At 43.9% G+C, this 14,303-nt stretch overlaps 1 protein-coding gene across 3 annotated transcripts in view; it reads left to right on the forward strand.

Moving 5' to 3' along the window:
• The window catches only part of usp4 (ubiquitin specific peptidase 4 (proto-oncogene)), a 114,100-nt gene extending 112,940 nt beyond the window's left edge, over nt 1–1,160 (forward strand). For all 3 annotated transcript variants that reach the window (XM_073072632.1, XM_073072634.1, XM_073072633.1), the window contains one exon: nt 274–1,160. In XM_073072632.1, the coding sequence (XP_072928733.1) occupies nt 274–414 (141 nt within the window). In that variant the 3' untranslated portion in view covers nt 415–1,160. The remainder of the gene's footprint in view (nt 1–273) is intronic.
• Nucleotides 1,161–14,303: the final 13,143 nt, after the last annotated feature.

Consider the following 14,303-nt stretch of genomic DNA (forward strand, 5'->3'; position numbering starts at 1 on the left):
GCAGGTTGGCACAAATTCATTTTAATCACATTCCGTGAGCAGCCCTTCTTTTGCTTGTCTAATCTTAAATTTCTGCCTCCACCAGTAATCCATAAATTCGGCAGACTATCATCTTTTCTAAATAAATATTATTTTACTCTTGCATTTAATCTCTGCCCCTTCATTCTTGGTCCATCAGTTATCGGAAACTATTAACTTCTAGGATGTTGGAATGCACTGTGCCTTCTGACCACCAAGATCTAGATGCTAACTGTAATTTGTATTTTTTTCTAGACAAAAGCAGCTTATGTTCTGTTCTACCAACGCAGAGATTCTTACAGCCATTATGACAACCCATCAGCTTCCCTGACTACTCCAATTGAAGAGAATGGTGAGAACAGAGGACATGATGAGGACAAAATGGACACCAACTGAGTTAGAAGTACATACATGCTTTTCTGAACAGTGCTGCACTGTTTCATCAGCACCAGCTGCCTTTAAGGGAGTGGGAGGTGAAAAAGAACCCTCTTGGTAGCAGCAATTTTTTACAATCAAAATCTGGATGACTAGTTTGAACAGAAATGTCAGTTGCTTTGTTCAGTGGTGCTCTGGCACATATCTACTGATGATTTTTGATGAATAAGAAACAAATGTCACTGTACTGTAAAATAAACGCCTTTGGAATTTTTAAGTGAAGTTCTTCATCTGCTATTTGACATCAGGGTTTTTGGTTTGGTTTATTTTTGGAAAGGGTTGCAGTTCCCCCCCCCCCCCCCCCCCAGTTCCTTCTCAAAATAATTTGGATTTTTTTGAAGTTCTGCCACAAAACACTTGTATTGTTTCCTTATTGGTTTATTGGTATTTCTTTGCATGAATGACACCTTGCATCTTATCCTAGAAATCTTGCATTATAAATCTGTAGCAAAGCACTGGTTTATTTGTGGTTTGACTGTTGTGACAGGAATACTAAAATTTGTAATATTATATTGTAATATAGGTGGCAGAGGAACAAAGGTTTCCAGCCCCAGGTAAGATACAAATCCAAACCAGCAAAAGTTCGCTGTGTATGTATTGTAATGTAAATTTTACATCAGTTTCTTCTAGTCTTTTTGCCCAAACTGGCACTTTGTAAGTGACTGGTTTTGATACATATGTCTACTTAAATAAAGATGACAACTGGAGTTGTGGCTTGTCTATCACTTGGGTCAGCTGAAACTTGGAATGGAAACAGATTTGTGGAGATTCTTTAAATGACAGATTATGAAATTTATTATGACCTAACTTTGAACTTTGGAACATAATTAATATATTATCAACTACCACGCACATATAGTAGGATATGCTATAGACAGCACTTCAAGTCTGTGGCTTTTGAATAATTTTCTCAATGTTTTCCTTAGAATTCTCAAGTGTTGGTCACTATCTCAAATATCCTACATAATGTACAGTGTGACTCTTGTTGGGCCACACCAGATTCTGGCTTATAATTCAAATTTGAGGTTTATATCCATCTGCCTGCTACTAAGCAACCACATTTTACATTTGGTTTGATTTAATTCAGCAATTTAAGGTAAAGCTGCACCTTTCTCCCACCCTTGTTCCTGTGGTATTGGATGTGACTTCTAAAATTCAGTATCACCATGTTGGGAACTTTAACAATCATCAGTAGAGAAACTGCTGCTATTTCCAATTAATAAAGAGTTAGTAAGTTGCAAATAATAATATCCAGAGTAGGAATATAAGGGTCTACTTTCCTGCTTGTCCCCGTAATCCTGAGGCTCTTTAATTTGGTTGTATTTATTCAGTGATTCTGATTCCACAGTTCTACTTTGGTAAAAAATTTGAAACTTTTGGCCCTCTGGAGATATTTATCCTCTTCCACTTCTCAAATGGATGGCCCCTTTTCTGTATTATCTATGACTTTGAGTTTGATTCCCCATAAGAAATACCTCTCACATATTCCCTGTCAAGACCCCTCAGAATTTTGTATATTCATTACCGCTTGTTCTTCAAAACTCTGGTAATTATAGATCCATCCTGTTTAATAATCCCACATAAAACATTCCCTAGGGGACAATTCCTCAAGATTCAGGAGAGAAGATTTAGGACAGAGATGAGGAGAAACTGTTTTTCCCAGAGAGTGGTGAATCTGTGGAAACAGATAGGTTTTTACGTAGTAAGGGAATTAAGGGTTATGGGGAAAAGGCAGGTAGATGGAGCTGAGTTTATGGACAGATCAGCCATGATCTTATTGAATGGCGGGGCAGGCTCGATGGGTTGGATGGCCTACTCCTCCTGTTTCTTATGTTCATTCCAGAATTCGGCCTGGTAGACTTTCCCTCAACTGCTTCCAAAGCAAAGCTGTTGTTTTTAATTAGATCAAAACCACACTACATGTATGACCTTATGAACACCCTGTAAAGTTGTATCACTTCTTACTTTTGTACACATCTCCTACTATAAAGGCTTTTATATTTGCCTATCTAAGTAATTACTTGCTGTGCTTTCATGTCTTGCCATGTAAGTAATATTCTATATTTGTATTCTTACTCCTGTAGATAACCTCATTTTCTCACACTTAAACCCCATCCTCCAAATTGTAGCCCAGTTACTAAGTCTGCTTCATGTTTCATACCTTCTAGAAATCAAAATCCATATACACGCAGTATACGGAATAAAGTAGATGAATTTGTAGCACAATTGCAGAAGGGCATGTATGATGTTGCAGGAAACACTAAAACATGGTTGAAAGAAGATTATAGCTGGGAACTTAATGTCCACAGATACAGATTGTATCTAAAGGACAGGCAAGAAGGCAGAGGGGGTTGCATTGCTCTGTTGGTAAAAAATGAAATCAAATCATCAGAAAGGGGTGACATAGGGTTAGAAGGTGTTGATCATTGTGGATAGAGCTAAGGAACTACAATGGTTAAAAAGACCTTGTTGGAAGTTGTATACAGACCCCCAAACAGTAGTAAGGATGTGGTCTACAAATTACAATGGGATATAGAAAATGCATGCCAAAAGGGCAATATTACAATAGTCATGGGAGATTTCAATATGCAGGTAGATTAGCTTGGTGCTAGATTCCAGGAGGAAGAATTTCTAGAATACCTGTGAGATGGCTTTTTAGAGAAGCTAAGGGACCAGCTATTCTGGATTGGTGTTGTGCAATGAACCAGAATTGATTAGAGAGCTTAAGGTAAAAGAAACTGAAGGGACAAGTGATCATAATATGATCAAATTCATCCTAAAATTTGAGAAAGAGAAGCTGAAGTCAGATGTATCAGTATTACAGTGGAGTAATGGGTCCAATGTTATTTGTCATATACATTAATGTTCTGGATAATGGGGTGGTAAATTGGGTTAGTAAGTATGCAGATGATACTAAGATAAGTGGTGTTGTGGATAATGAAGTAGGTTTTCAAAGCTTGCAGAGAGATTTAGGCCAGTTAGAAGAGTGGGCTGAAAGATGGCAGATGGAGTTTAATGCTGATAAGTGTGAGGTGCTACATTTTGGTAGGACTAATCAAAATAGGACATACCTGGTAAATGGTAGGGCATTGAAGAATGCAGTAGAACAGAGTGATCTAGGAATAATGGTGCATAGTTCCCTGAAGGTGGAATCTCATGTGGATAGGGTGGTGGTGAAAGCTTTTGGTATGCTGGCCTTTATAAATCAAAGCATTGAGTATAGGAGTTGGGATGTAATGTTAAAATTGTACAAGGCATTGGTAAGGCCAAATTCGGAGCATTGTGTACAGTTCTGGTCACTGAATTATAGGAAAGATGTCAGCAAAATAGAGAGAGTACAGAGACGATTTTACTAGAATGTTACCTGGGTTTTCAGCACCGAAGTTACAGAGAAAAGTTGAACAAGTTAGGTCTTTATTCTTTGGAGCATAGAAGGTTGAGGGGGTACTTGATAGAGGTATTTAAAATTATGAGGGGGATAGATAGAGTTGACGTGGATAGGCTTTTTCCATTGAGAGCAGGGGAGATTCAGACAAGAGGACAGAGTTAGGGGCAAAAGTTTAGGGGTAACACGAGGGGGTACTTCTTTACTCAGAGAGTGATAGCTGTGTGGAACAAGCTTCCAGTAGAAGTGGTAGAGGCAGGTTCAATTTTGTCATTTAAAAAAAAAATTGGATGGGTATATGACAGGAAAGGGAGGGTTTAAGGCTGAGTGCAGGTAGGTGAGAGTAAGTGTTCGGCGCGGACTAGAAGGGCGGAGATGGACTGTTTCCGTGCTGTAATTGTCATATGGTTATAAAGGGAAATGTTGTGTGCCTTTGTGTCATTGACTCATGGTGACCCTATGGATTGTTGCCCTAAATAAGTTACGATCCTCGCAAAGGCAGCTCATTCTTGAAAGCATTGTGTTCATAGTTGTTCTTATTGTGTCCATCAATCTGATTGGCAACCTTTCTCTCTTCTGTTGTCCTTCCATCTTGCCAAGCATGATATCCTTTTTCAGGGAGCTGTTTCTTCGCATGATGTGCCAAAAGTACAATAGGTGAAGTCTTGTCATTTGAGCCTCCAAAGAGAGACTTGGTTTGATCTTGTTGAGGACTGATCCATTTATTTTGTGAGAGGTCAATGAGATGAGCAGTATTTTTCTCCAGCGCCACAGTTGAAAGGCATCAATACGCTTCCTATACTCCTTTACAATCTACCTTTCACATCCATATAATGTCATTGAGAACAACATCGCCTGCACAAGTCGAATATTTGTAAAGATAGATTCCTGTTCCCAAGGATCTTCTCTAAATTCTTCATGGATGCTCTGCCAAGGTTGATTTTTCGTTGGATTTCTTGACTGCTTACTGCTTCGGTGTTAATCATTGATCCAAGTAAGTTGAAACTGTCAACCACTTCAATTTCCTCTCCATTTATTTAAATTTAAATTGGCTGTGCTGCCAGTAGTCATAATCTTGGTCTTCCTCAGGTTCAGTGTTGAGCCTATGTTCCTTGATGTTTGTTAGCAGTTCCTTCAGGTCAGCTTCATTTTCATGTCAACTGTATAATGAAGGTTATTGATGATTCTGCCATCAATTTTCACCCCTTTATTCTCCTCGTATATCTTGCTTCTCTGAAGATTTTGTTCAGTTTGCAAGTTAAACAGGCGGGGGAGAGAGTGCAGCCTTGTCGTACCCCTTTACAGATGCTGAACCATTTTGTTTCTCCTTGTTCTGTTTGAATTGTTGCTTCTTGATTGATGTAAAGAATATGCAGAAGGGCAAGCACGTGTTCTGGTACATCCATGTATCTTAATGTGAACCATACTTTGTCATGATCAATGTAGTGCAAGGCCTTGCTGTAGTCGATAAAGCCCAAATAAGTGTGTGGATCAGCACTTGGAGCTATGGTGTTGTGGCCATTACAGAGACTTGGATGGTGCAGGGACAGGAATTCAAGTGCCAGGCTTTAGATGTTTCGGAAAGGACAAGGAGGGAGACAAAAGAGGAGGGGGCGTGGCACTATTGATCGGGGATAGTGTCATGGCTGCAGAAAAGGAGGAAGTTATAGAGGGGTTGTCTACAGAGTGTCTGTGGGGAGAAGTTAGGAATAGGAAGGGGTCAATAACTCCACTGGGTGTTTTTTAAAGGCCACCCAATAGTAACTGGGACATCTAGGAGCAGATAGGGAGACAGATTCTGCAAAGGTGTAATAGTAACATGGTTGTGGGAGATTTTAATATCCCAAATGTTGATTGGCATCTCCCTAGAGTGAGGGGCTTAGATGAGGTGGAGTTTCTTAGGTGTGTTCAGGAAGGTTTCTTGACACAATATGTAGATAAGCCTACAAGAGGAGGAGCTGTACTTGATCTAGTTTTGGGAAGTGAACCTGGTCAGATGTCAAGTCTCTCAGTGGGAGAGCATTTTGGAGATGGTGATTACAATTCTATCTCCTTTACCATAGCATTGGAGAGGGATAAGAACAGACAAGTTAGGGAAATGTTTAATTGGAGTAAGGGGAAATATGAGGCTATCAGGCAGGAACCTGGAAGCATAAATTGGAAACATGTTCTCTGGGGAACGTACGGAAGAAATATGGCAAATATTCAGGGGATATTTGTGTGGGTTCTGCATAGGTACGTTCCAATGAGACAGGGAAAGGATGCTGGGGTACAGGAACTGTGGTGTACAAAGGCTGTTGTAAATCTAGTCGAGAGGAAAAGAAGAGCTTACGAAAGGTTACGAAAAGCTAGGTAATGATAGAGATCAAGAAGATTATAAGGCTAGCAGGAAGGAGCTTAAGAATGAAATTAGGAAAGCAAAAAGGGGCCATGAGAAGGCCTTGATGGACAGGATTAAGGAAGATACCAAGGCATTCTAAAAGTATGTGAAGAGCAAGAGGATAAGATGCATGAGAATAAGACTAATCAAGTGGAAAAGTGTGTATGGAACTGGAGGAGATAGCAGAGGTTCTTAATGAATTCTTAAGTATTCACTATGGAAAAGGATCTTGGCGATTGTAGGGATGGCTTACTGTGGACTGAAAAGCTTGAACATGTAGATATTAAGGAAAAGGATGTGCTGGAGCATTTGGAAACATCAAGTTGGATAAGTCACCGGGACCAGGCCAGATATACCCCAGGCTACTGTGGGAAGCGAGGGAGGAGATTGCTGAGCCTCTGGTTATAATCTTTGCATCATCAATGGGGACTGGAGAGGTTCCGGAGGATTGGAGGGTTGCGGCTGTTGTTCCCTTATTCAAGAAAAGGAGTAGAGATAGCCCAGGGAATTATAGGCCAGTGAGTCTTACTTCAGTGGTTCGTAAGCTGATGGAGAAGATCCTGAGAGGCAGCATTTATGAACATTTGGAGAGGCTTAATATGATTAGGACATGGCTAATCATATTAATGACACAGCCAGTATGACATGGCTTTGTCAAAGGCAGGACGTGCCTTACAAGTCTGATTGGATTTTTTAATCACTTTTTTATTGAAACACCAACAAATTACATTTAATACAACCAGTTGCCGATTACATTTTGACTGTCTAACCCAGCCACCCCCCAACCTTTATCACCCCGCCCCGCCCCGCCCCGTCCCGTCAAGTCAAACTTGAGGTTCTGGAAAGTATTGGGACCTAGAGGTAAAAGAAAATAAAATTTAAAAGGAAGAGCAAGAATTCGCCGACAGACCGGGCGGAACCTACTGCCTGAGGGCTGTTTCTGCCCGTAACATTTGGGCGGACCCTGCAGTGTCACAGCAGCCGCCGGGAGCAGTGTCGCAATTCGCGGTAAGATGCCGAACTTTAAATAATTGTTGAGACTGTTTCATGGAAAAGAGCATTGCTGTCACTGCGTTTGGGTTAACTCCGCCACCGGGATCATCGCGCGCAGGCACTTCTTGAAAACGGCGCGAGGCTTAAGAAGAGCTCGCGAACCTTCGAGAGAGTTCGCCCGGTTTGGAACCATATAGACCGGAGGCCATAACGGTCCAGTAGAGAAACGGAGGCGCAGGTCCGAAATCGTCTACGAAGTCCGAGAGGCAGCCAGTTTTTCACTTAATGCTAATGCCTAATGACTTATGACTAACCTTGACTAGACTAATGACTGATTATTTATGACTACTGACTAATAACTAAGAACTATCAACTGCCGCACTTGCGAAAAAAAGGAAAGTTGTTTGGTCATTGAGTGGAATCCGGTTAAAACCTTCGGGTAGGTGTATTCAGTCCCTTTCAAGTGGCGAAACTGCATATGTTCAAAGAGAACAGGAACTCCGACTTGACACCCCCCATCCCTCTCCCCTCCACTAACCAACTGAATAGTAGTGCATACACAGACAGAGCATTCCTATTTTAAAAGAAGCTCTTTTAAGTTGGATATCAAATTTGTCCACATTCAGATTGTGTTTGGTCGTGCGTTATTTATTCTTGCTGATGACAGTTGCAGGTAAGAAATGTCCAGAAAGCTCCGAAGCCAGTGAGTACTTGAAATATCATGGGGAGGTTTCCAACGCTGAACTACAATCTTCTTGGCTGCAGTCAGGCCTGCCAGCCAGACTTTGCGTGTTTTTTCCGTAAGGGAAAGGTGGGAGTTACCATTTAGAAGGTGTACAGCGGGGTTCATTGGTAATTGTACCCCCCGTTAGTTCTGTAAGAGTACTGATAACCTTCCTCCACAAACCAAAAGCCCCTGGACATTCCTATAAAACATGTGTACAATGTCCTGTGTATGTTACTAAAAAGGGCTTCTTTGGTTTGTTACGAGTAGGAATGTTTCTTTGTCTGTTAAATGTTTTTCTCGCCATTGTTTCGCTTTAGAATGGCTGATATGGTAATTGTATTCATTTGTTAATCAATGGGGAATGTTATTGTGTTTTGTGAGGCTGGGAACTTGGGGGAGGGGTTGCGCGGGCTTGGGGGTGAAGGGAGTCCAGAGGGAGACACCGAGGAAGGAGGACGTGCGCTCGGAAGACCACCGGTGAGTCCGAGGTGGAAGACGTGGAAGTCGGGAGGGCAAGCGAAGAGGAGTCGAATGGTTCGCTGAATGAGCTCCACCGAGTGCACTAAACTGACTGAACTTTGATAAGTTGGCGCCTTTTGTTTTTGTCTTGTATATATGTATATATAGTATTGCCTAATACTCTTTTAATCTTAGTAAACTCTTTAAAGTGTATTTCATACCGGTATTTGTTGTGGGTTTGATACTTGTGAGAGTCGAAGTAAATTAAGATGTGCGTTTCTGAAAGAGGTTAAGGGTCAGTGCAGAGGACAAATGTGATTTAATTATGTCTGGGTTAAAGTCAGTAAACAAATGTGATTTAATTATGAATGCAGAAGCCCTGACAAGATTAACTGTTTGTGGAATCATTGAAGTCCTGAGATATGGACTATTGTTTTACAGAAATGTGTAAAAAAAACAACTCCAAATATGGAATGGGAAAACACTGTGTACCTCCTGAGTCAGGGAGGGGAGGGGTAAGGAAGAAGGATAAAACCTGCTGCCCTGTAAGGTTCAGGGTTCCCTTCTCTGAAGGCACCCAGCTCTGCAGAACTGTTAATAAACTTTGTTTCCTTGAATTTGTCTTGAAGCCATTATTCGGGAGCGTGGCTCGTTTCTGACAACTTGGGGTGCTCGTCCGGGATCCACACTCCAGCCGTGAGGGGGGCAAGGAAGGACATCGGAGAAGGTGCACCCTGCCGAGTTCGGCAGTCCCTGATTCCTTGCTCGTCGCCCCGCGCGGCTTGAGCGAGTGATATCCGGCGGACTCAAGGAAACAAAGAGGGGTTGTCGAGGCAGTTGAGACAGTGAGCGATCGAGTAATTTCTGTGCACAGGACCCAGGTAGGATGACTTTGGTCTTACTGGGCGATCGCGGGGACAAAGGGTTCCGGAATTGGAAAGGAGCAGCCCCTAAACTAGGCTGCAACCAAATTAAATACCTGTACAGGATAGACAAGGCAAAGGTTGTCTAAGTACGGGTGGATTGGAACCGGGCAAGTCCTCGAGATGGGAAATAAGGGGTCTAAGAGAGAAAAGGGTAAAGGAATCCAGGCGCCAATGATGAAAAATACCCCGGGGTACCCCCTGATCCCCTGATAGTCCCTTGGGACGGATGTTAGAAAATTGGGATTAGGGGAGGCGAAAAGGGAAGTCGAAAGAAAAAAAATGATACAGTACTGTGAATTCTGATCCCGCCAGCTGATCCAAGGGTCGGCTGTGTGGTGGCCTAAGTTCGGGTCTAGCAAGGATTGGGTACAACAAGCCCTTAATCTGTACGTGAATTCAAAACCTAACGTTAAACCTGAAGAAAGTGAGTATGCCCTATGCTGGTTACCAACGACAAATAGTTATAAATTGAAAACGATAAATGAAGGGGGACAGAAAAAGAATACATGGGAGGTGCTCGAGCACCTGCCGCCCCCATATGTGCCCCCTACCGCTCCGCAAATCGATGACCTTGAGGCAAGGGAAAGTGAAAATGAATCGGCAGCTGCAGCTGGAGAAGATGCAGACCAGGGTGAAGAGGAAACGGAGTGTGCAAAACCGCAGAGTATAGGAGCCAGGAGGATGGAAACCAGGACAGAGGAAGATAAAAGAAGAAATAAGTGGGAGGTATTGGATAATTTACCGCCTCCATACATACCTCCGGCGCCTCCAACGGCACCCGTTATGGGAGCAGAGGGAGAAGATAATATGGCGGCAGTAGGGAGGAGAGTCGGCACCGAGCAAGGTGATGAAGAAGTAGAGGAGGTAGGGCAAAAATCTGACCAAGAAAACAAAAGAGAGACTAGGGCGGAGAGGAAAAGGAAAGAAAACCAAGAGATGAAGAAAGAGGACGAAGAAACAAAAATGTGTCCCCTCCGAGAAGTCCCAATGGGAGGGGCACAAGGGGGAACAGGTTACGTAAATGTTCCCCTGACGAGTACAGAGGTACGGACCTTTAAGAAAGAGATGAAAAATCTGTTAGAAGATTCTATGGGCCTTGCGGAACAATTGGACCAATTCCTGGGACCAAATACCTACACCTGGGATGAAATGTACTCAATAATGGGGACCCTATTCTCCGCAGAAGAAAGGCAAATGATGAGACAAGCTGCAATAGCAGTCTGGGAAAGGGAGAAGCCCCAGGATGGACCAGGTGAACAAAAATTCCCATTAGTAGACCCACAATGGGATAAGCAATCGGAGGACGGAAGGAGGAATATGCGATATGTACGCGAATACATGATAAAAGGGATACGACAGGCTGTGCCAAAGGGATACAACTTCACTAAGGCCTTTGGAAGTCACCAGAACCCCTATGAAACCCCGTCAGATTTCCTGGATAGGATTCGGAAAAATATGCAACAATACGCAGGAGTAGACCCAGAGACAGAGGTGGGACAACAACTAATTCGAGTAGAGCTTGTGTCCAAAGCCTGGCCGGACATTAGGAAAAAGCTGGAGAAAATGGAAGATTGGAACAGCAAGCCCTTGAGTGAATTACTCCGTGAAGCTCAGAAGGGACGAAGAGAAACAAAAGAAGACGGCAAGGATAATGGTCCAGACAGTGCGACAAGTAACCGCAGATAGTAGAGAGAGACGGGGACCATGGTTGGATCGAGGTAGTAGCCAGGAGCAAGGAGGAGGGCTAAGGAAGGCTTTAAGATGTTTTCACTGCAACGAAGAGGGGCACTTCAGGCGCGAGTGCCCCAGATACCGACGGGAAGTGCGCTCGTATGCCATGATGGAAGATGAAGACTAGGGAGGTCGGGGGTTCCACCCCTTGGGAATGAATTATCGGCAGGAACCCCTGGTAAATTTAAAAGTAGGTCCCCAAGGGTCAGATACAACCTTTATGGTAGATTCGGGTGCCGAAAGATCTAGCGTAATCCAGATACCTCCCGGCACCCGAACTGGAACAAAGGTAATGGGGGTATCCAGTATCAGAGGAAAGACAATACAAGCGCCCATTGTGGACAATGTGGAAGTCGGATATGAAGATAGAGCAACTAGACGAGACCTCCTCCTGCTGCCCTCGGCAGGATTTAATCTATTAGAAAGAGATCTGCAAGTTCAATTGGGTATTGGAACAGTGCCAAGCAATGGAGAGATAATAGTAAAACTATTCGCATTAAAAGAGGAAGACGATCGGAAAATAGAGCCCGAGGTATGGTATAGAGAGGGAAACGGGAGGATTGAACATCAGCCCTTTACAGATTACCTTGTTACCGGACAGTCGCCCAGTGAGAAGGAAGCAGTACCCCATTGCGATGGAAGGAAGAAAAGGGCTGCAGCCGGTGATTGAGGGATTGATTGCTGACGGACTACTGGAGGAATGTATGTCACCATATAATACCCCAATACTCCCGGTGCGAAAGCCAGATGGGACTTATCGGATGGTACAAGACCTGCGGGGCCTAAATGCAGTAGTCCAAACCCGATACCCGGTAGTGCCCAACCCTTACACGCTGATGAGTAAGATCTCCCCTGAGAATGGTTCAGTGTAATAGATCTAAAAGACGCCTTCTGGAGTTGCCCGCTAGAAGAGAGCAGTCGTGACATGTTTGCGTTCGAATGGAAGTACCATACCCCATGGCATCCCCAGAGTTCAGGAAGAGTAGAACGAATGAACAGCACCCTGAAGGCACAGCTAACCAAGTTAATGTTGGAAACCAAGCTACCAGGGACCAAGTGTTTGCCGATCGCTCTCCTGAGAATACGTACAGCGCCCCGGAAGGACATAGGAGTATCTCCTTATGAGATGCTCTTTGGACTGCCATATTGGAATAAAATAGAGGGGTATCCCACACTACAGGGGGGTGATTTATTTGTAAAGAACAATTTACTGGCCTTGTCCCGTTCCTTTGCAGAACTGCGGAAAAAGGGTCTCTTGGCCCAGACTCCGCCGCTCGACTTTGCTTTACATCAGATCGTGCCTGGAGATTGGGTTCTGGTAAGGACCTGGAAGCCGGAGAAGTTACAGCCACAGTGGGAAGGCCCTTTCCAGGTCCTGCTAACAACAGAGGCGGCTGTACGGACAAAAGAAAAAGGGTGGACACACGCATCCAGGGTAAAAGGACCGGTGAAGCCCTAAAGCCGCACTGAGTGGACCTGTGTTCCCGGTGAAGAACCGTTGGTGGTGAAGCTAAAAAGGCAGCAAAAATGAACTCTATGTGGACTGTAACATTATTGACTGTAATATATTTGATTCTATATGTTGGGGAAATTGAAGGGAAATGTGACAAGTGCAGAACCGTGGTACGAGTGGGGCAGAGGGTGTTCCCAGGATCATTTGTGTCCCACTCGCATGTGAATGATCAATGCTATGATCTAAGTAAGAGAGAGGAATGTTGGGAGTATAGTAAACCTTATTACCAAGTTTATAATAAGGGCTACTCGAGGGGATATGGATGGGGTATATACGGGGGTGTCTCTAGATGTCCCAGGAACGACTGGTGGTTGTGTATAAACAAGGGAGGGCAATGGGACATCCCCTCTACATTGGTTAAGGAATATGTGGATAAGGTAAAGGAGACTATAATACAAGATGAGAAGAAGGAGGTAGAAGAGAGCAAGCAAAGGAAGAAGACAGTGATCTCCACGGACCCGTCTATATATCAGGAGATAGAAAAAGACATAGTCCTACCTGATGTTAAAGAGAACCTTTTTATAGACCTAGCTACCCGGATTGCCACGAGCCTGAATATTAGTGGTTGTTGGGTCTGTGGAGGACCGCACATGAGTGAGCAGTGGCCGTGGAGGGGTGAAAGCTTGAGTGTATGGGAATTGCTTGAGCGCAATTGGACAAATGTTCCTGACCGGAAGGAGACCAATTATCCGGAGGGACAGGTATGTGTTGAAAGGAAGGGAAAGGTAAAGGTGGGAGAAAGCCCCTGTCAAAGCATTAAATTAGCAAAAAGGGAAGGTAATATTACCTGGTGGCCAGAGGAGCCAACATGGTATATAACAAGGGAACCATATGGCAGCTGCGAAGCTATAGGAAACAGTTCTAATCTCTGGAATTGCAGCGGAACAAACCCTTATGAAGGGGTCCCCAGGGTCAGGGAAGTATGGAAGGAAGCAAAGAAAGGAGGATTTGCCCCGGAGGGGTTATTCTGGATCTGCAGTAATCAGGCATATACCAAACTACCGTTGGATTGGGCGGGTGTTTGCTTCCTGGGTCTCATACGGCCAGAGTTCTTTCTCCTGCCTCAGGAGGATGACCAGAAGCTGGGAATTAAGCTGTTTGATTCATTACGGCGAGAGAAGCGGGAGATAAAGATGGGCGAGTGGGGTGATAAATGGCCACCAGCTCGCATTATTAAATACTATGGACCAGCAACCTGGGCCCAGGATGGGTCATGGGGATATCGTACACCGATCTATATGTTAAACCGAATTATTAGACTGCAGGCGGTGGTGGAAGTGATAACCAATCAAACGGCACTGGCATTGGAGCTGTTGGCAAAACAGCAGAGTCAGATGCGAACAGCAATATACCAGAACAGGCTGGCTGTGGATTACCTATTGGCCTCTGAAGGCGGGGTATGTGGGAAGTTCAATCTTACAAACTGTTGCCTTAAGATAGACGACAGTGGAAAGGCCGTGTTAAAAATATCCGACAAAATTCGGAAACTGGCCCACGTGCCAGTACAAACCTGGAGATCCCTGGGGAACATGAGTTGGCTAGACGGGCTACTGGGAGGTAGTTGGTGGCGCACCGCTCTCCTAGTAGCAGGCGGGGGTCTAATGATTCTCTTACTTTTGCCGTGTGTGATTCCTTGTATACAAACACTGATCAGGCGCAGTATATTCCAGCTCCAGGCAGTAGCGATACCCCAACATGGGACAAACGAGCTAAAACTTATGCTATTAAAGAAGAAA

Source organism: Hemitrygon akajei, chromosome 19, assembly GCF_048418815.1.
Source record: "Hemitrygon akajei chromosome 19, sHemAka1.3, whole genome shotgun sequence".
NCBI lineage: Eukaryota > Metazoa > Chordata > Chondrichthyes > Myliobatiformes > Dasyatidae > Hemitrygon > Hemitrygon akajei.